Below are 27056 nucleotides of genomic sequence, written 5' to 3'. Positions count from 1 at the left end.
TTTGAGGTCAAGATAAAATATGCACCCTATTATTATTATAATTATTATTATTTGTTTGTTTGTTTCTTTGTTTGTTTGTTTGTTTATTTTGCGTCACATTTTGTTTTTTCATTTCGAATTGTTTTTGAATCAATGAAGAATAAAGTCGCAATAAAAAGATGACATTTACAAGATTTTTGTTAATAAAACATCAAAATATATACGAGACTATAATTTAAAAATTAGAAATATTATCTCTATCTAATAGATAAAAAAATTCGCTGAACCTTCCAAAATCAAATTATATCATTTGAATCACCATATTTATAAAAAGATTTTGAAATGAAGATCAATAAAAATTCTCACATTATTAATATGAGCATTTGTAGTGGATTAACATTATTAAGAAAATGATCTTAAAAATCTCATTCAACGTATATTGGTTATTATTTCTAAAAACAGTTGTAAAATGAAACATAACAGAATAACATTTCACTCTGAACTAATAAAATACATCACGCACATGTATCAAAAATAATATTTCTAACGCTCCATTATAAAGCAACATTTTAAAATCGTTGTGAATACGATTTATTTCTTTGTGAATTCTTCTTTCACTCTCTTTTTTTCTTTTTCAATGGTATCAATCCATTCAGGAGTTGCATATTCTTTTAACATCTGTTCATGGTGCAGTGCAAACTTACTAATTATTGCATCAAATTGATTTTCTGGAGGAAGAATTGTGATTCTTGCATGATGCGTTCCTTTCTCTTGCTCAAATCCGCTTCCTGGAACAATGCACAATCCCTGCTTTTCAATAAGAGATAAGCAATAATATTCATCTGGATCGATTCCCTTTTGCTGGGCCTCTTCAATAAATTTGGGTGGCAGAAAGATTTGAGGGAATGCGTACAAAGAAGATTCTATAGTCTGGCAAGAACAGCATGGAAGATTGTCCAACATTTCGCTCAAACGTCTGGCCCTATTCGCTAATGAACGTAAAATGTCTCCCGATTCTTTTTGATAGAGTTCATAACTTGGCTCAGATTCAGCTGGAGGTTTTACCATCAAATCAACAATAACTTGTCCCATAAGATTTGGGCAAAGAGAAAGTGAAGCCAACTTCACCAATTCTTGTTGCACTTCTTCGTCAACATTTTCCATTTGGAAATACCCTCCTCTAATTCCGCATTCTCCCATGAAACCCTTTGAAATCGAATTAAAAGAAACCAATTCCAATCCTTTGAGCTCTGCTTCATTCTTCAGGAGAACTTGTCTGAAAGAAATAAACGGTTTTTCTTCTTTTCTGTAAATATTCTTTTGATAAACTTCATCGGCCATTACGATGAGGTGTTCTCTGCGAGCAAAACGAAGAATATCCAATATATTCTGTTCCGTTAGGCAAGCTCCAGTTGGATTGCCAGGGTTTATTACAACAATTGCACGAGTTTCAATTCCAAATTCTTTTGCAGAATCAAGAGACCTTTTCATTTCTGCGACTGAAAGCGACCATCCAGTTTTTTCGTCAAGAAAATATGGAACTCTTCTTCCACCATATAACGCGAGGCTTCCGGAATAAAGAGGATACTGAGGGGTTGGAACGAGACATCCATCAGTCGGCTTACGTATGAAAACGTTCATAATAGTTTGAATCCCAGGTGAAGCTCCCTGAGTTAGAAAAATTGATCTTGCACTGCAAGGAAATCCGTCTCTTTTTCCAATGAAATCAGCAACATCTTTTCTTACAAATTCTAAACCCTGACTCTTTGAATAAGCCCCGATGCCTCCGGGTGTGTGATCGATAATGTATTGAGCTCTTTCTCGAACATCAACAGGAAATATTTCTCCAACGTGGGGATCCTTTAAAAGTTTGGGGTAAACCACAAGTGCGCACACTTGGCGGTAGAATGTCAATGGCTCTTGTTCTAACTGCTGAGGATTTCCGATATTGCAATAAATAACTTTTTCAAATGGCCATTTTGATTTTTCTCCTGAGTCAATTTCAGATTGGATCTCATCTGCCCTGGATGGAATTCTTCCTCTAACCGCATACTTCGCCTCCAAGACAAGTGGATTTATTGTTTCCTTTGTGAGCACAGGTTTATATTCTTCCGCCTTTGTTGCACACATTCAATTATTTGTTTTAAATGGGGCAATTGATCAAGTCTCAAAAAAAAAAAATTGAAAAGAGCTTTCAATAGATAATTAAAATTCAACCAACTACTATCTTTAAAAAGCTCGAAAAAGAGGTTAAGAAACGAAAAATATTTTCCCCTCATTAAAAAAATTTGAAATGAAAAATTTGTTAATTGCAAAAATCAAACATGACATCAGATAAATTATTAGAACATAATTTCACGACGGTTGTGCTCTTTCAGTTGCCAAATTCTCAAGTCGAGATTGTATTGAGCTATCAAAAGAAGAGAATGAAGAATTCTGAGTTGAATATGAAAAAATAGATGAAGATGAAGTCTGTGAAGGAACAGAAAAAGAGGCCGAAGGATGAAATGAGCACTGACTAACAGTCTGCGGAGTGTGTGAGGAAGCTGCATAATAAGAAGAGGGATAAGGAAACGCAGTAGAAGTCGTCGAAGAGTAAGGATATGGAGGCACAACAGACGCATTCGAAGAGGAAAGTGCAGCCAGCCGGCTCATTGACGATGAAGTGTTGAATGTGTATGACGAAGGAGCTGAAGCAGGGCGCTGGAAATGCTGCCCCGGAGCAGCCGCCATCGCGGACCCGACAGCTGTCTGCGTGTGGAGCTGGCGGCGCACTTCAGGACGCGGCTTCCCGGGCGAGTGGCACAGCACACGAGGAGACTGGAGAGGCTGCGTGGCAGACGGAGAAGTGGACCGATGGCCCTGCAGCATCTCACTGCGAGACAAAGAGGGAGAGCGCTTCAAGGGAGAAGGAGCAGAGGATGTGAAGGAGGAAGGAAGGGAAGGCGAGGCCAATGAAGTGAATCCTTTCTGTGTGTGCCGATGCTGAAGCGGAGTTGTCTTCTGAAGAGAGTTTGGTAGTCTGCGTGGTGTGAGTGAAGACGGAGTTGAAACAGGGCGTGGTGCTGAGCGCGACTGGTGGACAAGAGAAGGGTTGGGTCTTATTCCAGACGGTTGCTGAAGCTGGCGCTGAGGCTGAACAGGAGTTGATATGGAAGATGATGGTGCATCAATCGGAGCTGTTGTTGTTGTTGATGATGATGGTGATGATGATGATGATGAAACGGATGAAGATGAAGTGGAAGAACTTGATTCTGCCTGCTGCTGTTGAAGTTGCTGCTGAGATTGCTGTTCCTGTTCCGTATTATCTTCTGTCTGTGCCCCATCCATCTGGTCCATATAAAACCGCTTCACCGCCTCGCTTGTGCCTTCCCAGTGCTTCTCCTTCTCTGACGCAGTAGGCGGCGGAGTGGCACTTTGCTGTGTGCTCTGCTTTTCCTGTGCTAATGCCATTCCGAGCATCAGTTCCAGTGGCTTTGTCTTCCCCGACATCACAGCCACCACCCACTTGTTTGTCGCCCCCGCCGGATAGCGCCGGATGCAGCTCGACTCGTCCACTATGATCGGCGTCTGCCGCGGGCGGATCACACTAAACGCCACATTGTGCTGCTTGTTGATAGACAGGATGGCCCCGCTGTTTTGGAAGTCGTTGCAGTAATTCGGCGCTGAAAACAGCGTCACCAGCTTCTCGTCAAACATCAGCTCAAAGCCGTTCGCAACCACCTGATGCGCCCGCACAATAAGATCGAAGTCATTTCGCTGTAAAAACGCATCAATTGCCTCTGAACCAAATGTTACAGAAGCTCCTCTATCGTTTATACCCCATTTTTTCACGTCTTTGTCTGGATCTGCCCAAAGCAAGTCGCAAATGAGTCCTCTTGAGGGAACGCATACGGGACGAGTAATTGCTTTTATTTGATTTAGAGTCTCTAACTGCGGAGATAGGCCTCCGTGTGTACAAAATATTAGATTGTCAATTATCTAAAGAAGAATTGAAAGATATTAAAGTTCAAAGATTAATAAAAAAATTAATTGTTGAATTAAAAAGACGAAAAACAAAAAATTAAGGCATACAGCGCAAAGTGGAAGGCATTGAAACATTTCATTAAACATTCTCCATAGATTTTCAGAGTATCTGGAAAAACATTCATCAAAAAATCCATATAGTTGATTAATACTCGCACATTCATGATTTCCTCTCAAAAGATAAATTTTGTCTGGATAACGAACTTTATAGCAGAGTAGAAGCATAATGCATTCAAGAGAAAAATCGCCACGATCAACATAATCTGAAAAAAAAATATCAAAGAATCTCATAAATTAACTGAATATTAAATTCTCAAACCCCCAAGAAAAAGATACGAAACGTTTGGAGGAAAATCCCCCACTTCAAACAATCTCAAAAGATCATAAAATTGACCATGAATATCACCACAAATCTGAATTGGCGCATCCAATTCCAAGACAGTTGGTTCTTTTAAAAAAACAGATCTTGCTTCAAAAATTAATGCTTAAAAAATGAAATTTGAAATTTTATTGTTTGAAAATTCTATATTTTCGCATTACAAAAACCTTTTATTAAATTTTCTGGGATATTGACATATTTAGCTGTTGTATTTGTGAACATTGAAAGCAGCTGGGCGATAATGAAGTTTGTGTCATTGGATGATGGCATATCAGCAAAGTATTCTCTAGGTATTCGACATTTTTGATAAATTTCCAAAGACATAAAGCTATATTTAAAAAGAATTAGAATGCTTTTTCAAAAAAATACAAAATCTCAAAAAACTAATGGTTATAAAAGATCAAATCACTTGTGGTTAAAAACCGCTCTTACGCATAGCTAAAGAACATAACTCTAAATGTTTTGTAACATAAAACTAAAATTTAATGAAAGCATGTACAGATAACATAAATGCAATCAAAGTCCTCAAAATAAAGCAGCAATAAGATATAATATTCAAAAAGTTAATAATAGATATGTAATTCTTTGATTCCAGAAGGAGGAAATTGTTCAAAATTTCCGATAACAATATTATAGAAATATTGAACAATCAACCCCCGCATCAATCGTCACGGGATAATAGTTATATAACCTCAAAAAATTCACGTTTATTTATTCCTGCTCAGAAACAGAATCTGCAACTGTTTCAGTTTCTGTTGTTTCAACAGCTTGTTCTGGTGTTTGATGCTGGGATTGATTCAAAAAAGATGAGTCCGTTGATAAAGAAGAGGAAGAAGAAGCAGAAGGGGGTTTGGTAAATATGAAGGATTTACTCATCTGTGAATTGGCCAAAGAAGAAGAAGAGGAAGAAAGAGAAGAAGAAGAGAAGGAGGAAGAAGCTTGTGATATTCCCAAATTGCTCGAAGGAGCAGCAGGCAGCGAGAGAGGAGTAGAGGCAAGAGAAGGCAACGCCATCTGATTAATTGGAGAAGTGGAAGGTGTTTGACAATTATCTGAAGAAGAAGAAGAAGAAGAAGAGGAAGAAGAAGAAGATGATGATAATGAAGATGATGAAGGATAAGGAGCATAAGAATAAGAATTTGCCATCCCCTTATCTTGAAGGCGTGTACCACTGCCACTTCCACTGCTTCCATTGCTGCTGCTGCTGCCACTGGCTCTGCCAAAGAAGGTGGGAGAAGCAGAACTTGCAGAGAGATAATATTGTTGGACAGAAGGTAGCATTCGACGGTCAACAAGTGAAAATTGTGGCTGATGTGCATTTGCTGTCTGCATTTGGATCTGATTTTGATTCGGATTCGGATTCTGATTCAGATTTTGATTTTGACTCAGATTGTATTGATTCTGTTGATATTGTTGGTATTGTTGGTTAGACTTCAGATAATACAATGGCTTGTGCTCAGTTGCTGGTGGAGGCAGTGCAGAAGAAGAAGGGAAAGAAGTAATGGTAGTGGTAGCAGCAGTAGTAGAAGATGATGATGAAACAGAAGAAGAAGAAAGAGAGGAATGAGAAGAAGAAGAAGGAGAAGAAGAAGAAGCACTAATTGTCTGTCTGGATGAGACAGGCACAGAAACAAAGCCAGCAGAGCGATGAGTCGATGCCAACAGAGAAGAAGGCGGCGGCGGCGGAGGAGGAAGAAATCCACCAGTTGATTGTTCGAGCTGACGGTTGGAAGAATTGACTGAATTGATTTGAATGGAAGAGGAAGAGGAAGAGGAAGGAGAAAGAGAATGAGAAGAAGCAATAGAATTATCAGCAGCGTTAGAAGCTTGCTGGCGGGAAGCTGATGCAGAAGGTGTGACAGACACTTTATTTGGAGAAGGAGAAGAAGAAGGAGAAAAAGAAGAAGGAGTGGTAGAAGGAGAGGAAGAAGGAGAAGAAAGTTGCGTCTCCTCTGGTGAAGAGAGCGTAACATACCTCACTTTCCCCAGCGACGTCTGCACAGAGCGGATCTCGCTGCCTTCGCCTGCCCCACTCGGCTGCTTGTCCTTCTTCGGGTCGCGCAGATAGGTGAACGTCGGAATCACCTCGCACTCGCCAGAATTGCCTCCCTCGCCGTCTTCTTCCTCCTCAAGCTCGCTCCAGATGCCTCCTCCACCTCCTCTGCCTCCTCCTCTTCCTCCTCCTCTGCTTCCCCCGCTCAGCAGCTGGCCAGAAGCATTGCTGTCTCTACCGTTGGGCATCATCGTCGTGCCTCGCCGTGAGCCATTTCGGATCTCTGAAATGTTCGCATCAGTCTGCTGATACGGAATATGGACGGTGTTATGAGTTTTGCTATTAAATTTTTAAAAATTTTGAATAATTTCAATATCATTTGAATTTCACATTGTGAATAAAAGGATATTAATATGTTCAGACAAGAAAATAGAGATAAGAATTTATTTAAAAAAGATTGTTTATACCGTTTTTTGTAGCAGAAAAATACCAATAATATCACAATTATTACCACAACGGGAATTCCAAGTCCCAACCCTAATGAAAGAAATAAAGTGTAGTCATTCCTCTTTATGACTGTCGTTTCATTTACAGAAGAATTTGGGCAAGCACAAGGAGTGCGAAATGTTACCATCCAGTTAGTTGAAGATGAAGTAACTCTTTTGTGGTGAAATTTTGAATAAATATATGTATATATACATATCAGAAGAGCAAAAAATACAAAATACATACGTTTTAACAAATGTTTGAGTTGTTGTTGCTGAACAAATAAGGTCAACATAAAGAAAATCTTCTCTCCATCCAACTGAGAAAAAAAGAATTTTTGAGAACGTATTAAAAAAAAAAAACATGTTCACACAAATCCAGCGAAGCCCAGTAAAACTTGATTGAGTAGATACATTCTCTTGAAGTGAAATATTTAACATATAGCTTTCGCTTCCCGAAACGAAATATGCAAGTGCATATTTCGACGGAGTACACCACCACTCATCATATGTGCATCTGACATAATCACGAAAATTCCAATACAGCATCCCAGAAATCCCAGGTGAACTATAATAAGCATGTTCACTAATTTACAGTAAGTTTAAGAAAAAAGTTTTAAATTATAGAACAAACCCTGTTAATGTTAACGACTCAATAGGATAAGTCTCCCCCCAATATGTATAACTCCATACACTTTGAAGGAAAACAACAGCCAAAAAATAAGCCGTCATTTGCCACAAAAAAACTAAAAATAGGCCCACAATTTGATTAAAAATTTTTTATTTTATTCTTAAAAGTAAATTATAAAACAGAAATAATCTAAAATATTCAATAAAAATGATAGAAAATCATTGAACATATATGTTCATCTGCTTATTTGCTTCAATAAGCATGCAGGACAAGGTAATCTGAATGCCTGGTGTTTGTAGAGTTGATTAACAAGAGCTGCTGTTAATGGAGTTGATGTTTGAGAAGAGTTCATTTGGGAGACAAATTGCGCAACCATTTTATGGAAAACATAAGAAGGATACTGATGTCCACACGTAAATAAAGCAAAAGTCTGAGTTGCATCCTTTTTACTTTGAGCAGCAGCAGTAGAAGAAGAATTTCCACTCAAATTATGCAAATTCGCTGTATTTGAACTATTATCAGTCGAAAGAAACTGCATCAACGGATTCGCAATGCGTGATGACACTGAAGCGGACTGGCGCGGAGAGAGCAGATGCGAAGGAAGAGGTACAAACGAAGGCGGATCAGCATCGCGGGTGATGTTGAATCCGATAACATCCCACACTCTCGATGCTCTTGTCTGTGTGTCAGCATCGCAGTTGAATGCATCTGTGCTCGGCCCAAAGTCTGCCACCTGCCCAAACGCCTCTTCGCCGCTGCCGTCGCGCAGCTGCGGTCCGTCTCCGCTGCCCTTCTCCTTCCCAACCATCGCTCTCCCTTTCCCTTTCCCACCAAACCCATCGTCAAAGCCCAAATGACACACAACTCCTTTCCTCCTCTGCTTTGTCAATTTCTGCCCTTCTCTTGTAGATGCACCTACGTCTGCTTCATAGCTCTCTTCGTCCTGCTCAGTGCCTCGGCCTCTTTCTCCTCCTTCTCTCATTCCAAACCTCTCTGTATCCTCATTTTCTTCTCTTCCTCCTCTTCCTCTTTCTTCAAATTGATGTCTTTCTGAAGAGTCCAGCTTCATCAGAACAATTAACCGATCCTCAAATCTTCTGCTGTCCAATCTTTGCAGTCGCTGTCTTCTGATCTTTTCTTCTTTGAGCCACCACTCAATCTCTCTCTCCTTCTCTCTTTCTGCTTCTTCTGCCTCTTCCTCTGTTTTTCTGCTTGCTGCTGCTGCTTTGGATATAGCTTCATTTGTTTGTCTTCCTCTTTCATAATCACTCCCCCATCCAGCATTCAACTTTTGCCCATCACCCAAACTACCACTATCTGCCTCTTTTCTTCTCTCAAATCCATCAAGTCTTTTCTGCTTCCAAGGCCAATCGCCAAATTCAGTGGCGTTTCTGGCTGGTCCATCCATTTCCAGTGCAATCTCCACCATGTCTGCCAGATCGCTGCTGCGTGCTTCAACATCACACACAGCAGAAATGATAAGAGCATAAAGAAAAGGAGAGAACGGAAGAGGGATGCCCGGTGGAGGGGCAGCAAGGAGAGAAAGGAGACACAGCAGGAACGAGGAAAGATGGGAAGAAATAAACTCATCGAGCGGAGTTGGGGGAAGACGATAAACTGAAAAGAACAGCAGGATCTGCTCCATCAGTGCGCGCTGCATGGAAACAGGATGGGCTGTTACCACAATTGGCAGAGCATTAGATGCCACAAACAAAGCAACAGAGTGCAGAAACAGAGGAGAATGTGAATTAGCTTCGTCAGTCATTAATTGAGATCTCAAATTTGCATCAGTTGATGATGATGGTGATGATGATGCGATTGTTGTTGTGTTTGTATTTTCCCTATTGAAATTCACTCCAATATCACTTCCTCCTTTTCTATCTGCCAACCCTCCACTCTTCTGGTAGCTCTGTGGCTCCCCTGCGTCAAACCTCGCCTTCCCCTCTCTCAAAATGCACTCACACGCCAGCTGCACATCACCTCTGAGGACAGCCAGATATGCTGCTGATTCAAAGCAACCCCAATCAATCAACCATCTCAACACGGTGGATGTGTGCACAACAGGCACAGCTGAGGAAAGCGCTGCTTGGAGTGTGGCAGCGTGGATGGAGCGGGCAGGGGTGTTGCGGGGCGAGCGGCTGCAGAGAATGCACTTTGCCAGCAGAGACAACTCCAAAAGACCAACACACTGCTCCACGTCTAAAGCAGGAGGAGGAAGAGATGAGAGAGAGAAAGAGTCAGGATCGCTGCCACTAATCGAAGGAATGGCTGTTGGATGATCGGCAGATAACGACAAAGCTCCAGAGGAAAAAGAAGAAGAGGAAGAAGAAGTTGGCAATGACGATGAATAATTGGGCCATGCGAATGTGCTATTTTCAGTGTTCGTTCGTTCGTTTTCGTCTGCGCTTTCGCTTTCATTCAACCAATCATCTGCATAATCATTCTCATAATCATCATCATCGCTATCATCATAATCGTCATCGCTGTTGCTCATTTCACTCATGTAGCTGTCTGTGTTTGACTCGTCATCTCTTCTTCCACGTGCACCTCGTCTGTTCACATTGTAGCCATCATCATCATCATCATCATCATCATAATCACCATACAAATCATCTTCATCCTCATCCTCATCCTCCTCTCCTCCTCTTCCACTTCCTGCCCCTTTCATCAGCTGCACAACATCTCCATTCCTCACCAGCTTTGGTGCTGATGCCAGCCTCTGCTCCACCATCTGTGCAAAGTCTGCCAACACACTGCTCCTCAAATGAGGAAGCAGGAGTGCTGTCTCGACCATTCTGGCTGTTGAAAGAGAAGGCACACTCTGAATCAAAGAAGCCCTCGTGGCAAGCGGAAGGAGAGAAAGCGGGGGAGAAAACAGATCAGCACCCAGAGAGACGCAGCAACGTGCTGCTTCGACTGGAATGTCTGAGGGGAGAAGAGAAGAGAGGAGATACAACACAGCAGAGAGGAGGTAGCGATGAGGGGCAGCGCATTGGAGGAGAGGGTGAAGGAGACGGAGGTGGATGATGAGGCGGAGGATGCGGGGGATGTGTGTTTGGCTGATGTGTCTGGTGGAATTGGTGGAGTCAAAAGAAGAAGAAGAAGAAGAAGAAGAAGATGATGATTGCGATTGTGATTGTGAAGATGAAATGGGAATGAGTGAATTGCGAGAATTAGAACTAGAAGAAGAAGAAGAAGAAAACGAAGCAAGAGGATTCTGATGAGGAAAGAGGATGTCAGCAAGAGAAAGAAGCACATGGAGCTGCCGTGTGATGCGAGTGAGTGTGTGAGGCGATGGATCGATGCAGTGGCGGTAGAGACGAAGCATCATCGACTGCTCAGCCAAGCGGAAGCGGTCGTTGAGGGCTGAGGGAATGATAAATAAAGAGAGAAAAAGGAATAATAATAAAAAAAAGAATGATAGAAAAAATAATAATAAATAAATGGCAATGAATAAAAAGCAATTAACAGTCACAATTTGATTAAAAACACAATAATTAGAATAAAAAAATAAAAAAGCAAGTCCAACAAATACAAAAATTCTCTCTTCCATTCTTCCCCACAAACAAAAAAAACCATCCAATCCCACATACAAATCGCCTCATTCGGGCAAATCGAGTCAATCGTCTCAATGGCCTCGTTATAATAGCCAGCCCGGATCATCTTCTGCACGAGAAAGAGGGGGGATTTTCTTGCTCCTTCCACCCACAGTCTGAATGCCCCGTCAAACGCTCCACTGCAAAACAGCACATTTGCCGCAAACGAAGCCGCCAGCTCAAAGTTGAGTGAGCAGGCAACAGACAGCCTGGCAGCTGGGGTGATGCGGGGAGGAGAAGAGGTGAGGAGGGAGATGAGGAGGCGGGAAGGGTCTGAGCAGAGGCGCACGTGGTAGAGAGTGGTGGCAGTGAGAATGTAGAAGCCCTCAACAGGCGGGTAGCACGAGGCAAAGAGGAGCTCCGGGTTGAAGGAGGACTCGCCATCGGCTGAGAGAGAGGAAGAGGAAGAGGAAGAGGAGAGGGAAGAGGAGAGAGAGGAAGAGAGAGAAGAAGATGAGGATGATGAAAGATATGTTGGGGAGCTGATAGAAACAAGTCCATCTGCAAGAGAAGAGGAAGGGTATTGCGAATGTCTGAGAGAAGGAGAAGAACGAGAAGAGGAAGGAGAAGCCGGGAAAGAGGAGAAAGAAGAAAAAGAGGAAGAGGAAGGCGTATGAGAATGAGAGTGTGAAATGCCTCTGATAGAAGAAGAAGAGAGGGATTTGCTGTCAGATGCTGCTTTTGAGGAGTCAGCGCGAAGATGTTTGTCTCTTGGCACAGACTGGACAGAAAACTGTTGTTGCTGCTGTTGTTGTCGAACGGAAGAAATTGAAGATGAATGAAGATGTTTGGATTGAGAAGAAGAAGAAGAAGAAGAAGAAGAAGAAGAAGAGGGGGGGGAGGAGGAAGAGGAAAAGGAAGAAGAAGAAGATGATGACAGCATTGATATTGATGATTGAGAAGGTGAATGTGAAGGTGAATGAGCGTGAGGTGGGCTGAGGATGGAAGAAGCAGATGGACGATGTATTGTTTGTGTCTGAGAAGAAGGAAGAGAAGAAGAAGAAGAAGAAGAAGAAGAAGAAGAAGAAGAAAACGAGGAAGAAGAAGAAGAAGTAGAAGAAGAAGGCAAAATAACGCTTCTTGGAGGAGAGTAAGAATAACCCGGGGGCCGAGAAGGAGGCAGATCCATGTCTTCGATCCCTTCTTCGGGGGAAGGGGCGAGGCTGGATGTGTTTGGGAGGAATTTAAGGGCGCCGATGGCAGAGCCCTGGGCAGTGGAGAAGTAGGTGCTTTGCATGGCAGAGGTGGTGGGAGAGGAAAAGGCAGAGGAAGAAGAAGAGGAAGAGGAGGAGGAGGAAGGGGAGGAAGGAGAAATGATTGAGTCAGAAGAAGAAGAAGAGGTTGAAGAAGAAGAAGTGTTTGATGATGATGATGATGATGAATTGTCTTCTGTTGAGTGAGATGATTGAGGTGGAGTGGACAAGGGGCGAATGGAAGAAGAAGGAGAAGAAGAAGGAGAGGCAGAACGAGAAGAGGTGGAAGAAGAAGAAGAAGAAGAAGTTGAAATGATTCTATGATCATTCATAGAAGAAGAAATAGATGACGATGATGAAGAAGGAGGAAAAACAGGATTTGAAATTAAAGGCACTCTGTGCGGTGTCTGCTGCATGTTTCTATTCATCCCTCTTCCTTTCACTCCTCCTCCTTTTTCTCCTTTCGTTTTCATATTTGTTGGATATTTCCCCCTCTGCCCGCTCTTTCCGGCAACTCCATAGGCAATGTTCGCTCTTTCGCGGTTTTTGAGGTCAGAAAGAGTGGTTGTGATGACTTCGTCATTGAACTCAGGGAAGAGCTGAAGGACTTGCTGAAGATATAATTGGGATGAAGATTGGATGAAAGAAGGAGAAAGAGAAAGAGAGAGAGAAAGAGAGATTAAGAGAGATAAAGAGAGAGAAAGAGAGAGAGAAAGAGAGATTAAGAGAGATAAAGAGAGAGAAAGAGAGAGAGAAAGAGAGAGAAAGAGAGAGAAAGAGAGAGAAATATTAACAAAGAATTGAAAGAATAAAAAAAAAATGAATTCAATCGCAAAGAACACAAAGAACCAAATAAACATAAAACAGTTGACAAAATAATTAAATATACGTGTGTGTGTGAAAAAGAAATGTTAACCTCATCCTGATCGAGCACAAATGACTGCAGAATTGCCCTGTGAACATCGCTTGGGTCATCAAGAGCAATTGACACAGGAGATTTAGACAATTCACGTGAGTAGCTGGCCAAGTTGGAGGAGATGATCATCACATGGGAACAGCGGGTGCAGGCTGAAGAGGGAATGGAATGAGAAAGAAAATGAAAAAAAAAATTGAAAAATGAAAGGAGGTAGAAAAATAAATAAATAAATAAAATAATAAGCAAGTAACAATTGTAATAATAATAATAAAAGGGAATCATAAAATTTCTGTAATGTCAAAAAACTCAAAAAGCATACGAGTTGTTTTCACGCAGAAGAGAAAGCGGTCAGACGGAAGGATGTGTGTGATGTTGTGCCCAGGGTCTGGCAAACTGAACTTCTTCTCGTTCATGTCGCTTCCCTCAGTGATTGTGAACAGAGACTGCTGAGGAACATAAATGCCTATCCCGTTCACATACGGTGATGTGATTGGGCAGAGAAACGAGAGCTGCTCCACATTCGACATCTGATTCGGCTGTGGCTGGATTTCCTTTGAAAATAGCAGATTCCCATCGCCATCCTCCATCATCACATAGCACATCCCTTGCCCCTTCCGCGCAACCACTGCAACTGTGCATCCGCTTTTAGAGACAGTTGCAACGCAGCACCTAACCAAAGGCACGGAAAAGTCAACGCGCACTTTCTCGCCACGTTTCAAGTTCACAAAATACAGCGCACCTTCTTCCGATATTATAACTGCAAATGGCACTTCTTTTCTGGATTGCCACCAAACAGCTTGCCGTATATGCAAATTCGGAAGTCCTGGTTCTTGCAAAACATTGATCGTTATAGGTTTCGTATGCGACATTGGTTGGCCTGTTACAGGATCAATACTAGAATTGTTAAAAAACGGATCTGAAGATGAGTGCATTTCAGCAAGCTTTTCTTCAGAAAAAAACAAGGACATCGGAAAAATAGTAATTCCTCCCGAACTTGACACTGTGAGAAGAAATCGTGCATCAGGTGAAAAGCACATTGCAACTATGTAAGATGGAGGTGGTTTTGTGCCATCTGGGCAAATAGGTGGCTCTGCAAGGTGAAGTATGGACTCATAATGCTTTCTTGTTTTTTGTAATTGAGCCATTCCCAAATGAGAATTTTGTATGAAGTCAGCTGACGTTTTATTTTGTATTTCTTTATCAATTGGTTCAAAATTCTTCAAAAATTCAAAAGCAATGCAATATATAAATTTCATAAAAAATCGCAAAAATCATTCAAACCACAAATCCTTTTTGCGTTTGATAAGTCCTGAATGAAGCTGTTCTCGAAGTTTTTGCATTTCGAATAACGAGCATTTGCGTTGATAAAAAGAAAGCAAAAAATTCGTTTCCTTTTATGCCTCCTTGGGCTGCACATTGTATCATACGCCATTTAGATGCGACTGTATCGGCCGACTTAAACGATACAACTGGCAAGAGCTCAAACAATGTTTGCATCGTCTTATTGTGGTTAGATCCTTTTTATGTGTTTATGGTCATTTTTTGATCAGATTTGGAGGTTGAAAAAAACTTTATTCCATGAGCAAACCAACAACAATCGCTTCGGCCATCAAAGCATGGGTACGATACTTTTTTAATAATAATAAGTTATTTTTTAAATGAATTTTTCACTTTTTTGTTTTTGCATTTCTTTAATTTATAAACGGTGCTTTAAAAATTATTAGGAAGAGAAGCATCAACAATCAGCTGCTGAATCGGAAGAAGTTAAACTTTATTATCAAATTCCTCCTATTGAAAAAATGGATAATGCACTTTCAACATTGCGCAATGTAAAGTATATTTTAATTTTTTTGTATTAATAATGCTGATGGACTGATAAATGTCTTTGTTCTTTACAGAGTTCTTTCCCTTTCTACTAATCGTATTGATCGTATTTCTAACCTTGGAGGACTGGGTGTGTGAATATTCAACTCGTATATCATCTTTTATTATCTATTTTACAGAAAAATTGGAGCTTTTGTCCCTAGGAAGGAATCTCATCAAAAAAATCGAGGGACTTGAGCCTGTTGCAAATACTCTTCGTTCTCTTTGGATTTCTTACAATTCAATTGACAAAGTGGTATGGAAATGCTTTAGTAAATAAATGATGATTATCTTTTTATTTAATTATAAATATTAGGCTGGCGTTCTGTGTTGCAAACGTCTTCAATGCCTTTATATGAGTCATAATAACATTACAAGTTGGGGAGAAATTGACAAATTGGTTTGAACTTTTTTCATTTTATAATTTGAGATTTCATTAATGTAATTAATTAAATAGGCTGAACTTCCTGAACTTAATGATGTTTCATTTATTGGAAATCCTATTGAAACCAGTTCTCCAGGTATTTTTTCTTGTTTAAACTATTTCAACTTTTTTTAAAACCTATTTTCTTTTAGCTACATACAAGGATGATTTATTAAAGAGATTGCCTGGCGTTAAAAAATTAGATGGTTTACATTGTTTTTTTCGAAAATAATTGAAGTTTTATTTTTTACAATTTTTGAAATTTGATTTATTTTTTTAAGGTGCTTTAATTGGAGCTTCTTCAGATGAATCTGCAAAGGACGATGCTCCTGAATCAACTTCAACTCCTGGCCCTGGACGTCCTTCATCAACTCAGTGAACACGTCATCACAAAATTAAGAAGAGTTATTTGTGTATACAAGAAATTTGTTGGTTATTGAAATAAATAACTTTGATTAAAAATGTTGATTATTTATTTCACTTTTACTCATCTCATTTCATTTTCTTCCTTTTATTCTGAAGAATGCATAATATCTCTTATTTTGTTTATTCAATTTTTCAATCAAAAATCAAAATGAAAGAAATACTCAATTTCAATTGAAATTATTGCGTGTTTCATTATACTTAATTTGGAATCAAAATTTAATTTTTACAAAATGGCTCATTCTATCAACAAAGCACTTGCATGGAACATTACTCAAGCTAAAGTTTGAGGATATTAGTGCTTTTAATAAATTTTGTTAACGATCAAACGTGCTATTTCCTTGAATATTTATCTAATTCTTAAATCTTTGTGCAGGGACTTCAAGAAGTTCTTAGATCAAATGTTGGCCCAACAGGCACAATGAAAATGTATGATATTGTTATCTTTTCATCGTGACAATTATTGTTTCTGTTTTTGTAAATGGTGTAATAAACACCTTTTTTATCATTTTTTTCTTTAAATTTTCAGGCTTGTAAGCGGAGCAGGATCAATTAAGATAACAAAGGACGGAGCAACACTTCTCAGTGAAATGGTATATATTATTTTCTTTTGAAATGCTTTTATATCGACATTGTTTATTCAGCAAATTCAACTTCCAACTGCACAACTTATTTCCAGATCCGCTGCAGCTATTGATGATGAATATGGAGACGGAACATCATCTGTTTGCTTGCTTAATGCTGAAATCTTGAAATGTGCAGAACGATCACTTCTTGAAGGAACTCATCCACGTGTTCTTGTTGATGGTATAAGAAAAGGATGTGAAATTGCTGTTAAGACACTTGATGACATCAAAATTCCATTGGATAAGGAAGGAAAAATGTTGAGTGGTGTTGTTAAATCTTCATTTATGACAAAAGTTCCTCCACAACTTGCAGAAAAAATGTCTGAAATTACAACTGAAGCAATTAATATCATCAAAAGACCAAATGAAGAATTAAGTGTGAAACTTATTACATTTTAACTTCACTAAAAGTTTATTTATCTTTTTTTTCCCTTCCCAGATCTGCATATGGTTGAAATTATGCACATGCAACACAAATTGGCTGCTGAGACATCTTTGGTGAGAGGTCTGGTTCTTGATCACGGAGCACGTCATCCAGACATGCCAAGAGAGTGCGAGCACTGCTTTATTCTCATTTGCAACGTTTCATTGGAATACGAAAAAAGGTTTAAATTCATTTTCTTGCTCGTTTAGAATTTTTATTGTTATTGATATTAACAATTAATGTCTATTGTTGCCTTTTCGTGCCGCAGTGAAATTAACTCAACCAACACATATTCCACACCAGAGCAGAGAGAACAACTTGTCAAAGCAGAGCGTGCAGTGACTGATGACAATGTGAGAAAGATCATTGAGTTGAAGAAGAAAGTCTGCACAGCCGGACAATCATTCATTGTAATCAACCAAAAGGGTATTGATCCAATTTCTCTTGATGCACTCGCAAAAGAGAACATTGTGGGCCTTAGAAGAGCGAAAAAGAGAAACATGGAACGTTTGGCTCTTGCATGCGGTTTGTCAAACTTATTTTTTGTTGCAAATATTAATCCTTTTTTCATAAAAAATTGTTATGTTCATTTGTTTGCATTAATTCAATGTTTTTTGAAAAATGTGATGGGAAATGGCGATGTTCAGGTGGTGTGTCTGTCAACTCTGTTGATGACATGGACGAATCTGTTCTTGGATGGGCTGAGCATGTCTATGAGCAGACATTGGGAGAAGATAAATACACATTTGTTGAAGGATGCAAAGATCCTCATTCATGCACCATTCTTGTGAAAGGCTCCACTCCTCATGTCATCGCCCAGCTGAAGGATGCCCTGAGAGATGGTCTCAGAGCAGCCAAGAACGCTTTGGTCGATGGATGTGTTGTTCCAGGTGCTGGTGCGTTTGAGGCAGCTGCCAGTGAAGAAGTCGGAAAGGCAGCTAAAGAAGAGAGCGGAAAACAAGCTGCGGGAATGCAGGTGTTGGCAGATGCATTGCTTGTTATTCCAAAACTTATTTCACAGAACAGTGGATTTGATGCTCTTGAATCAGTTGTTGGACTGCAAAAGAAATGGAGAGAAGAGAAGAAAGCATATGGTGTTGATATTTTGACAGGTCAGCCTATTGATGCAGCAGCTAATGAAATCTTAGATAACCTGTGTGTCAAGAGACAGATTGTTTTATCAGCTTCTGTTATTGCAACTCAATTACTTCTTGTTGATGATGTACTCGCGGCAGGAAAGCCTGGTGCTGTTTAAGTTCACTTCATTTCTTTATTTTTTTTCACTTTGTTTTTAAAAATGAAGTTGAATTAAATAGCAACTTTCAAATAAACATTCACCAATTTATTTTCTAATACTATTTTTTTCTGAACTATAAAAGTTTTTATCGGGAGTGTAAAGTTTGAAAAATGAGCTCTTCTTTGTAACAATAAATTATTTAATAATTACCATCTAATGAACAATTATTTGAAAATGAACCCTTTACAATTTTCGAAAATGAAAGAAAACATGGGAAACTTTTAATCTTTTTCCCAAAAGCGTGCAACTTTTCCAAAATGACAGAAAAAGAACAGAATATACTATCTGTAGATATTGATGCAGATAAAAAAATTGTTAAAAACTTGCATTATTGATATATTTTGCTCATTAGCAATGTTTTTTCTTTTATTTAACAATTCAGAGTGAAAAAATAAAAATTATAAAAGAAAAATTGAATGATTCATCATTTAAAATTCAAGAAGTTTTACCAGAAGCAATTTTTTTGATGAATACTTCGACAAATGCGGCTCAAGTTTTTTCAACAACATCATTCATTAATCTTTTACCAATTCTTTTAAAAACACAAGAACAACAAACTTCCTCCTCTGCTCCATCTATTTCAGAAAGTTCCTCATCGTCTGCTTTGCCTGAGTCATCTTTGCTTCTTATTCTTAAGTTTATTGCTTCACTAATAAAATCTGTTGCGCATCTTCCAAATTCATCTGAATTGCTAGAAGTCATTCAGCTTCTTACAAATTCTGAATCTGATGATATTGCTGCCGAAGCAGCTCGCCTTCATTTGCTTCTCAAAAGAGCTTGCGAAAGAGAACAAAATAGTTTGGAAAAGGCATCAAGTTCGGAAGAGTCTAGCATTGAGCAACAGCATTTGATAGTGTTTCCAATGTCTGAGAAAATTTGGGAAATATGCAAAAAGGAAGCTGTGCACAAGACTTCTGGTTGCTACGACAGCATTTATTTGTCCCAATCTGTAAAGAGTGGAATTTGGAAATGGTATTGTTTCGCTTTTAACAGAAGATTAATTTGTATAATTCAAACATTCATTATTTTTTTTAGTGAAGTTATCATTATTTGCACAAAAGGCGGATATTTTTGTATGTGTTAATTGGTCTTTTCATCTTTTCATTTATATCGTTGATTATCTCAAATAGATTTTGGAATGCATGATAATACAATTCCACTGTTAAAATCTGGGCAGTGCATTGGATGCGAAAAAGGTATTTTTCATTGCTTTTTTACATTTGTGAATTATTTGTTATTGTTTTTCTTTCTCTAATTAGGCACAATTGGATACTACGGATTGTTTGTTTTGTTTTGTATTTTCATGTATTATTTTCAAATAATTCGTTTATTTTTGTATTGATTTAAATTAATAAATATTTTTTTTTTTTTAAAAAAAAAAGTGGATGGGTGTATGGAGATGGTGTTCGAATAGGTGATGCTGATAGATGGGAAGATCACAAAACAATTTCTGTCGAAGTGAACATGAATGTCACACCTCACATTGCACATTTCTTTATTGATGATGTGAAACAGCCATTTTCAATAGAGTTTTTAGCAGATGAAATCAGATTTGGTGCTTCATTTGGGTATGCTGATGAGAAAGCATCATTCTCACTTTGCCCGTTAACACACATGACAAATGAAGCTGATCATGATGAGGAAGTGATTCGATGGGGAATGAATGAAAAAATGAAAGAATAAAAAAGAAGAAAGAAAGAACTTTATTTTTTAACAAGCGAAAATGAACGATGAATGATAAAGTGAAGTGGGCTGTCATTTTCTTTTATGTTCTTTTGCTGTGTTGAATGTTGGAAATCGTTTTGGACTTGAGAAATTCTGTGTGAAATATTCAATCAAATTCAAAGAGCGATTCGTATTTATCTCTTATTCTTTTTTCGTTTGAACTTTTTTGAAGTTTTGCGTTTAAAAGTTGTTTAGCGAAATTCTCTTTCAAAAAAATTGCTTTTTCGTATTTCATTTTTTGTGAAATGAAAATAACTGTAGACGTGCTGTTTTTGTTAAACTCCAAAGAAATTTTTCTTTTCTTTTCTTTTCTTTTCTTTTTTAAGTTTTTGATTCATTCCATTTAATTACGTTTTACCTTTTGAATTTCGGTAACTTGCATTTCGATTGCTTCTCATCCTTCCTCATTTTTTGCAAACCAAAAAGCCTTCTTTTTACAGTTTTCGCAATTGTCAGCATAATTATTCTAAATCAAAGAATAAGACAATTGATTTGAAATAAGTTCAAAAAAATAACAATAAATATGTTTAATCATGGTATGAAACATATTGCCATCAAAGAGATAGAAAAAAGCTGACTTCAAAAGTCTTCGAAATAAAGAAACAAAAAAACAAAAATAAATAAAAATAGCAATAAACTGCCTATCTTCTATAAAAGATGTTTAAAAAAAGGAGTAACATAATTTATATGTCAAATTATAAAGAACTGTGTAAGATAAATAAACTTTGCATAAATAGTTGGAAAGAGAGTAACAAAATATATCAGATGAAATATAAAAAAAGATAAAATAAGCAACGTTAAAAAAAAAAAAAAAAAAAAAAAAAAAAAAACAGGAAAGAAAGAAAGAAAGAGAAAGAAATGTGAGAAAAATGACACACACACAAAAAAAATTGAATGCAATGCTCATAAGCGATGACATAAGCAAAGCAATTGCAAATGAAGAAAAAAATAATCAATTTTTAATCAAACAAAAAAAGAAGTTACTCTTCAAAATAGAAAAGAAAAGCTTTTCTTTATTTAGCAAAGAAAAGAAAAGATTAGAAAAAATAATTAATTATCATTGTTTTTATTTTATTTTATTTTATTTTATTTTATTCTATTCTATTCTATTATTATTTAATTAATATATCGTTTCATTGTTTCATTTAATTCATCAAAAATACATCAAAAGTCCTCACAAACACATTTATGAAGACGTGGAAGTGGCAGAAGGCGACGAAGGCCGCATCTGCGAGCTGCTGCGAGGAGGAGGAAGAGAAGAAGAAAGAGAAGAAGAAGGAGCAGCAAAAACAGAAGAAGAAGAGGAGGAGGAAGAGGAGGAGGAGGAAGAAGAAGAAGAAGAAGAAGAAGCAGAAATGCTGTGGAAGGCCAAAGAAGAAGAGAAAGGAGAGAAAGAAGAAGGCGCATTGCTATCTGACTGAAATGTGATAGGTGCGACGCGGGTGTTGAAGAGGCGGTGGAGAAGATGAGGAGGATTGGAGAGAGAGACAGAGCGGGTGTGGATGGGACGAGAAGAAGAAGAAGAAGGAGAGGAAGAAGAGGAAGAGGAAGAGGAAGAAGAGGAAGAGGAAGAGGAAGAAGAGGAAGATGATAGAGAAGAAATTGGAGTTGTGAGGGAAGGAGCAGCAGAAGAGGAAAAATGAGAGTGAGGTTGATTGGAAGAAGAAGAAGAAGAAGAAGAAGATGAAGAAGAAGCAATAAACAAAGGCGATGATCCTCCTCCAAATGTCTCTCTCCCTTGCATACTTGGAGAGAGTGGATGAAGATGCCCTTCAATTGCAGAAGAAGCAGAGGAGGAGGAGGAGGAGGAAGAAGAAGAAGAAGAAGAAGAAGAAGGCGGGTTGAATGAGACGATGGAGGTGTGGACAGGAGAAGTCGGGCGGGAGGAAGGAGCAGAAGCTGTTTGAGCGAGAGAGAAATGAGAAGAGGCAAGAGAACGGCGCATGTTTGAGCGGAAGTTCAGAGAAGAGCGGTTGGATAAGGAAGGAGAGAAAGGAGAGGAGGAGGAAGAAGAAGAGGAAGAAGAAGAAGAAGAAGCATTAGAAGCAGGGTGAAGAGCCAATCGAGACGATCTGGATGCACCAGGGTATGCATAAGTGGAAGGGCGAGAGTAAGGAGTAGGGGAGAGGGTGGAGAGTGTGGAGAGAGAAGTGAGAGAAGGAGAGGTGCTGTTCAGAGGAGCAAAAGAAGAAGGTGTTGGCGGGTGGAAGAGAGTGGAGGAGGTTGTGAGGGTGACGGGGGAAGGGGATATGAATGGGGAAGGAGAAGAAGATGATGGTGAATCAACATTTGTGGAAGAAGAAGAAGAAGAAGAAGAAGATGATGATGATGATGAATTAGGAGCATTTGAAGCAGATTGCTGTGTTTTCTCGTTTTGTGTGATGATTTTGCTGCTTCTCAGCTGCCCAAGTGAAGAAGAAGGACGAGAAGAAGGGGCAGCAAAAAGAGAGAAAGCAGAAGAGGAAGAGGAAGAAGATGGATGCATATTGGGTGGTTGTGATGAGTGGATATAGTTTGGTGCTTCAAGAGGAGAAAGAGAAGAAGAAGAAGAGGTTAAAGTAGAAGAAGAATTGGAATTGGAAGAATTGGATGAATTGGAAGAAGAAGAGGCAGAAGAAGAAGAAGAAGAAGAAGAAGAAGAAAACAAAAGAGGAGAGGAAGAAAATGAGTTATTGCTTTCAACAGCATGTGAGGGGTTGTGTTGAAGAGAGGGAGAAAGAGGGCGTTTTTGATGGTTTCTGCGCTGTGTGCCCGCCATCGATGAGTGAGGACGAGAAGGAAGGAAGAGATCATTGGAGGAGGAAGGAGAGGATGAAGAGGAAGATGAAGAGGAAGAAGAAGAAGATGATGATGATGGAGAAGAGGAGGAGGAAGAGGAGGAAGAAGAAGAAGAAGATGATGATGATGAAGTGTTGAGTGAGGTGGGTAAGCAATTGATGGAAGGTGCTGTGTGAGAGAAAGAAGAAGAAGGATGAGAAGAATGAGGAAGATTGATGTTGATGTGTGAAAGAGGTGCTGTGAAGGAAAGGGGAGAATCGAAATGTTGAGTGGAAGAAGAGGAAGAAGAAGAAAAAAAGGGAGAAGAAGAAGAAGAAGAAGATGATGATGATGATGACATTTTTGAGTTGTTGTTTGGAATCGATTCGCGAGGAGAGAGCGGTTGAGTGGGAGAAGAAGGGGCAGAAAAGAGAAGAGGATGAATAGGATGAGATGAAGAGGAGGAAGAGGAGGAAGAAGTTGCAGTTGCAATGAGAGATTTCTCAGAAGGCGGAGAAGATGTCTGTTTTGGAGAGAGAAGAAGAGAATCAGAAGAAGAAGAAGAATTCACAACACCACACAGCTTCTGCTTGGAAAACTCGTTGAATGGAAGTTGCGGGATTTTCTCTTTGGAATATTGATTTGAGGAAGAAGAGGAAGAGGAAGAAGAAGAAGATGATGATGATGAAGGTGAAGAGGATGAGGATGAGGAGGATGAAGAGGATGATGAAGAAGAAGGTGATGATGTTAAAGAAGGCAAGTTGTTTGGATTGCGTTTGGGTTTTGGTGAAGGTGTCTGTTTTGTTTGTTGCTGTTTGGATTTTGGCAGTTGAGAATTGGCAGAAGAAGAAGAAGATGAAGATGATGATAAAATCATTTGAGAAGAAGAAGTTACATTTGAAGAAGGAGAAGAGGAGGAAAAGGAAGAAGAAGAGGGATAAGAAGAAGAAGGGATGTTTGTGTGAACAGGAGAAAAGATTCTTGGAGGAGAGGAATGCAGTGAAGAAGGCGAAGATGTCTGCAGTCCACTTACAACTTGTGATTTTGATGTGTTTTGGCTGTTTTGTTTGTTTCTGGGCATTTTGGGGGAGACAGAAGGAGAAGTTGAAGCAGAAGCAGTTGAAGCTGAAGAGGAAGAGGAAGAAGAAGAAGAGGAAGAGGAGGAAGAAGATGAAGAAGGATTATTTGAAGGCAAGAGAGGATTAATCAGCGACGAAGAGAGAGAGGAAGACGCCATTGAGAAGACAGCTGGAGAAAAACCCGACACGTTTTTGGAGATTGAGTGAGGAGCAGAAGAGAGAGGGATAGAAGAGTAAGGGATGGAGCAATGCGGCTGGGCGAATGAGAGATTGAGCGGAGCCATAGACGACTGGGCAGCAGAAGGAGGAGCAGTCTGGGAGAGGCGATCGAGTGGGGGTGAAGTTAGGCCTTGGTTGTAGAAGGAAGAGGAGGAAGAGGAAGAGGAAGAAGAAGAAGAAGATGATGATGATGATGAAGTATTGAAATGAGAAGAAAGAGCGCCAAGAACGTATTTCGAGAGAGGGGCGCTTCCGGTGCCAGCAGAGACGATTGGAGAGGAAGGGGAAGAGGAAGGCGACGAGACAGCTGAAAGAGGTGAGTGGATGTCGTCAAACATGGCTGTGCCGAATCTCACCTCTGGTGCTCCAAAAGCAGACAGCGCACGCACATGCATAGGAGAACAGGGGGACTTCACACCAAGAATGACTCCTGCCTTCTCTTCTCTTTCTCTCTCCAGTAGTCGCTCCTGTGCCTTTGCCTCTCTCTTCGGGCACCGCATTGAAGAAGATGCACGGCGCGTGGAGTATGGCGTGTTCTTCTGAGAGACAGCTGGGCTTCCAAGGGGAGTGAGCAAAGCAGACGAGGCAGGCAAGGCTGACGAGACAGCAACAGAAGAAGAAGGCAAAGCAGAGCCAGAAGAGGAAGAGGGGGATGAGGAGGCAGAGGCAGACGGGGTGGCGAAGAGGCTCTTGAACTGCGGAGGGACAAGAGAAGAAGTGGCACGATGCACAGCATTAGCAGCAGACTTCATCCGTTGCGACGAGAAAAGCCTTCCTCCTTCTCCGCGGCTGCCGACGCTGTCTGTGCCGAGCATGGGCGAAGACGGCAGCAGCGACGAGGCAGCGCTGGAAGCAGGGGCGCCGTTGATAAAGGAAGGAGACTCGCCGTTTGTGGGGAAGATTCCGCCGCGTGTGCTTTCGCCGCCCATCACCAGCATCGACGACATGCCCCGCTGTCCGTACCCGTCGCTCGCTGTGTCCAGAAACCCGAGCGAAAGGCTCCCTTCTCCTGCCCCTTGGTTCGCCTCACCTTCTCCCTTCGCTTTCTTCCCGTGCCCTTGGCTCCCTTGATTGCTCTGGTTCCCCTGATTTCCCATGTTCCCAATGTTTCCACTGTTCCCGTGTCCTGTCTGCTTCTTCCGCTGTCCTTCTCTCCTCCCAATGAAGCAGATGCCGCTGCCTGTGACACTTTCGGTGTTCGCATTGCTGTCAGGGAATCCAACGTCTCTGCTGCTGTCGATGCTGTGCTCTCCCAGCAATGTTGCTTTCTTCCTCTCTCCTCTCTTCGCATCAACGCCTCCTCCTCCTCCTCTTCCTCCTCTTCCTCTTCCTCTTCCTTCTCCCATCTCTTCCCCTGGCCATTCTCCTGCTTCTGAACTCTCTGTCTCATCTTCGCTTTCAAAGTCTTCGTCTTCGCTGGGGTACTTCTCTCTCTCCCACCTCCTCTCGCTTCCTCTGTGCTTTTCCCTCTCCTTCTCTCTTTCCCTCTCTCTTTCCCTTTCCCTCTCCTTCTCCTTCTCCTTCTCCTTGTATCTGTCAATCCCTCGAGGAATGCTTTCGCCCAACCGCTGTCTGCTGTCTGTCCCCTTCCGCTGGTCTTCTCCGTGCTGGCGATCCCACTCAGCCATCAGCGCATCAAACACTAGTGGTGACGTTGGCTGATCAGAGCCTTCGTTCGCTTTCTTCTTCTCTGTTTGCTCTTTGTCGTACTTCCACTCCTTCTCTGCCCAGTCTCCTTTCTTCTCTCCTCTTTCATTCGCCTCTGGATTGTTCACCTGCGCCGATCTGTCCATGTTCTGGTGGCCTTCTTCTGTCTGCTCTTTTGCTTCTTGGCTCCTCCTGTTTTTGTCTGTTCTCAGTTCTTCCTCTTCGTCGTCAGGCGCAAATGCAGCTTGAGTGGCTTCTCCGAAGTTCAGCGCACGCTCCCAGAGGGCATTCAGCCTCAGATGTGGCACAGGCAACGGAAAGGACGCACTGTCGATGTATGAAAGTCCTCGGTACATCATATCCAACAGATACGAATAATCAGGCGTGGCTGTGAATGACAGACCTCGCACATAACTCAAGCACGTTGCCAATTCAACAGGAAGCTTATGGCATAGCAATTCGACTGGGCAACTCATTTTATAATGGCCAATCTGTGCATACTTTTGCGCTGCAGTTTTTGCTGTCACTCCTTGCCATGGAAGCGATCCCCGTGCAAAATATATCAATACATAAAATAGTGACTCTAAATCATCCTTTCTACTCAGTTCAACCCCAAGATGTGCATTAATTGGAGCATAGCGAGGAGTCCCTGTTAAATCCTTTCCAGTGCGAAAAGGGATATGAGAATAAGTTTTGGGGTCATAGTATCTTTTTGATAATCCATAGTCAATTAAATAAACGATATTCCTCTTGATTCCTGTTCCGACAACAAAATTTTCTGGTTTGATATCTCTGTGGATAAAATTTTTTTCGTGAAGGTATTGTAGTCGCAGAATCATTTGAATTCCCAAAAGAAACACTGTTCGTGGTGAAAACAATCTTCCAAAAAATAAAATTAAAGTTTTTTTCAATAAATACAAAAGATATAGCTAACCTTTCAAGCCTATTAAATAAGACGTCAAGATTTGCTCCGAGCAAATCCATAACCAAAACATGATAATCTCCATGCTCTCCAAAATAGTAGACAGAAGGAAATCCAACACCACCTTGAAGATGGGCGAGAAGATGAAGTTCAGATTCCAGCAAACTATGAGATGATCTTCGTTTTTCAAATTTAACTGCAACATTGAAATTTCTTTGCATGTCAAAAGCCCGATAAATCCATCCAAAACTTCCTTTTCCAAGATATCTACTAGTATCTATTTTGAATCTATTATGTATTACTCCGTGTGTGTTTGTCATTTTAGATTATTGATGCATGAAATATATTTATAACTTAAATCCAATTTATTAAAAACAAACAGGAAAAATATATTGATCAAAAACTATAATTATTTATGTTAACGTCAAAAAATGAAAATTTTCACATATGTA

General features: G+C 40.1%; 8 protein-coding genes across 8 annotated transcripts; 3 read left to right on the top strand and 5 right to left on the bottom strand.

Annotated features, from left to right (window-relative positions):
- Positions 1 to 103: 103 nt before the first annotated feature.
- MONOS_4089 (Alanine aminotransferase 1) lies at positions 104 to 2124 on the bottom strand. The gene has a single exon (XM_067874131.1). It carries the CDS (start codon positions 2107 to 2109, stop codon positions 571 to 573), a length of 1539 nt encoding a protein of 512 aa, XP_067733547.1. The 5' UTR covers positions 2110 to 2124; the 3' UTR covers positions 104 to 570.
- A 66-nt stretch (positions 2125 to 2190) lies between these two features.
- MONOS_4090 (putative protein phosphatase) lies at positions 2191 to 4080 on the bottom strand (the record flags this gene model as incomplete). The annotated part of the gene is made up of 2 exons (XM_067874134.1): positions 2191 to 3960; positions 4054 to 4080. The coding sequence occupies 2 exons, from the start codon at positions 4078 to 4080 to the stop codon at positions 2335 to 2337; spliced, it is 1653 nt and encodes a 550-aa protein (XP_067733546.1). The 3' UTR covers positions 2191 to 2334.
- Positions 4081 to 4653: 573 nt separating this feature from the next.
- On the bottom strand, positions 4654 to 7614 carry MONOS_4091 (uncharacterized protein). The gene is made up of 5 exons (XM_067874135.1): positions 7497 to 7614; positions 7237 to 7448; positions 7110 to 7182; positions 6845 to 7036; positions 4654 to 6716 (listed from the first exon to the last, which is right to left on the bottom strand). Exons 1-5 carry the CDS (start codon positions 7592 to 7594, stop codon positions 5096 to 5098), a joined length of 2196 nt encoding a protein of 731 aa, XP_067733545.1. The 5' UTR covers positions 7595 to 7614; the 3' UTR covers positions 4654 to 5095.
- A 19-nt stretch (positions 7615 to 7633) lies between these two features.
- Positions 7634 to 14554, bottom strand: MONOS_4092 (uncharacterized protein; the record flags this gene model as incomplete). Its single annotated transcript, XM_067874136.1, has 5 exons — positions 7634 to 10859; positions 11087 to 12893; positions 13199 to 13350; positions 13518 to 14415; positions 14480 to 14554. The coding sequence occupies 5 exons, from the start codon at positions 14552 to 14554 to the stop codon at positions 7729 to 7731; spliced, it is 6063 nt and encodes a 2020-aa protein (XP_067733544.1). The 3' UTR covers positions 7634 to 7728.
- A 182-nt stretch (positions 14555 to 14736) lies between these two features.
- On the top strand, positions 14737 to 16025 carry MONOS_4093 (dynein light chain). Its single transcript, XM_067874137.1, has 8 exons — positions 14737 to 14818; positions 14923 to 15032; positions 15097 to 15152; positions 15202 to 15317; positions 15378 to 15461; positions 15519 to 15582; positions 15638 to 15691; positions 15767 to 16025. Exons 1-8 carry the CDS (start codon positions 14777 to 14779, stop codon positions 15862 to 15864), a joined length of 624 nt encoding a protein of 207 aa, XP_067733543.1. The 5' UTR covers positions 14737 to 14776; the 3' UTR covers positions 15865 to 16025.
- Positions 16026 to 16116: 91 nt separating this feature from the next.
- On the top strand, positions 16117 to 18303 carry MONOS_4094 (chaperonin containing TCP1, group II (cytosolic)). The gene is made up of 7 exons (XM_067874138.1): positions 16117 to 16192; positions 16285 to 16337; positions 16438 to 16501; positions 16553 to 16910; positions 16974 to 17139; positions 17227 to 17483; positions 17606 to 18303. Exons 1-7 carry the CDS (start codon positions 16142 to 16144, stop codon positions 18211 to 18213), a joined length of 1557 nt encoding a protein of 518 aa, XP_067733542.1. The 5' UTR covers positions 16117 to 16141; the 3' UTR covers positions 18214 to 18303.
- A 140-nt stretch (positions 18304 to 18443) lies between these two features.
- Positions 18444 to 20502, top strand: MONOS_4095 (uncharacterized protein). Its single transcript, XM_067874139.1, has 6 exons — positions 18444 to 18569; positions 18638 to 19227; positions 19291 to 19328; positions 19386 to 19451; positions 19515 to 19536; positions 19638 to 20502. The coding sequence occupies exons 1-6, from the start codon at positions 18513 to 18515 to the stop codon at positions 19936 to 19938; spliced, it is 1074 nt and encodes a 357-aa protein (XP_067733541.1). The 5' UTR covers positions 18444 to 18512; the 3' UTR covers positions 19939 to 20502.
- Positions 20503 to 21166: 664 nt separating this feature from the next.
- MONOS_4096 (putative casein kinase I delta) lies at positions 21167 to 26924 on the bottom strand (the record flags this gene model as incomplete). The annotated part of the gene is made up of 2 exons (XM_067874140.1): positions 21167 to 26561; positions 26617 to 26924. The coding sequence occupies 2 exons, from the start codon at positions 26922 to 26924 to the stop codon at positions 21167 to 21169; spliced, it is 5703 nt and encodes a 1900-aa protein (XP_067733540.1).
- Positions 26925 to 27056: the final 132 nt, after the last annotated feature.

Source organism: Monocercomonoides exilis, assembly GCF_001643675.1.
Source record: "Monocercomonoides exilis strain PA203 chromosome Unknown scaffold7-2047599, whole genome shotgun sequence".
NCBI classification, from domain to species: Eukaryota; Preaxostyla; order Oxymonadida; family Polymastigidae; genus Monocercomonoides; species Monocercomonoides exilis.
Note: the sequence above shows the minus strand (reverse complement) of the source record. Positions and strands in the feature narration are given on the sequence as shown.

Coding starts and splice junctions, on each gene's coding strand:
- MONOS_4089 (XM_067874131.1), bottom strand. CDS start 2,109: ATGTGTGCAACAAAGGCGGAAGAATATAAACCTGTGCTCACAAAGGAA.
- MONOS_4091 (XM_067874135.1), bottom strand. CDS start 7,594: ATGACGGCTTATTTTTTGGCTGTTGTTTTCCTTCAAAGTGTATGGAGT. Junction 7,037..7,109: donor ACTCAAACATTTGTTAAAAC/GTATGTATTTTG, acceptor TCACCACAAAAG/AGTTACTTCATCTTCAACTA. Junction 6,717..6,844: donor TTTTTCTGCTACAAAAAACG/GTATAAACAATC, acceptor AAAATTTAATAG/CAAAACTCATAACACCGTCC.
- MONOS_4093 (XM_067874137.1), top strand. CDS start 14,777: ATGAGCAAACCAACAACAATCGCTTCGGCCATCAAAGCATGG. Junction 14,819..14,922: donor CTTCGGCCATCAAAGCATGG/GTACGATACTTT, acceptor AAAAATTATTAG/GAAGAGAAGCATCAACAATC. Junction 15,033..15,096: donor TCAACATTGCGCAATGTAAA/GTATATTTTAAT, acceptor TGTTCTTTACAG/AGTTCTTTCCCTTTCTACTA.
- MONOS_4094 (XM_067874138.1), top strand. CDS start 16,142: ATGGCTCATTCTATCAACAAAGCACTTGCATGGAACATTACTCAAGCT. Junction 16,911..16,973: donor AAGACCAAATGAAGAATTAA/GTGTGAAACTTA, acceptor TTCCCTTCCCAG/ATCTGCATATGGTTGAAATT. Junction 17,140..17,226: donor TCATTGGAATACGAAAAAAG/GTTTAAATTCAT, acceptor TTCGTGCCGCAG/TGAAATTAACTCAACCAACA.
- MONOS_4095 (XM_067874139.1), top strand. CDS start 18,513: ATGACAGAAAAAGAACAGAATATACTATCTGTAGATATTGATGCAGAT. Junction 19,228..19,290: donor AAGAGTGGAATTTGGAAATG/GTATTGTTTCGC, acceptor TATTTTTTTTAG/TGAAGTTATCATTATTTGCA. Junction 19,452..19,514: donor GTGCATTGGATGCGAAAAAG/GTATTTTTCATT, acceptor TTCTCTAATTAG/GCACAATTGGATACTACGGA.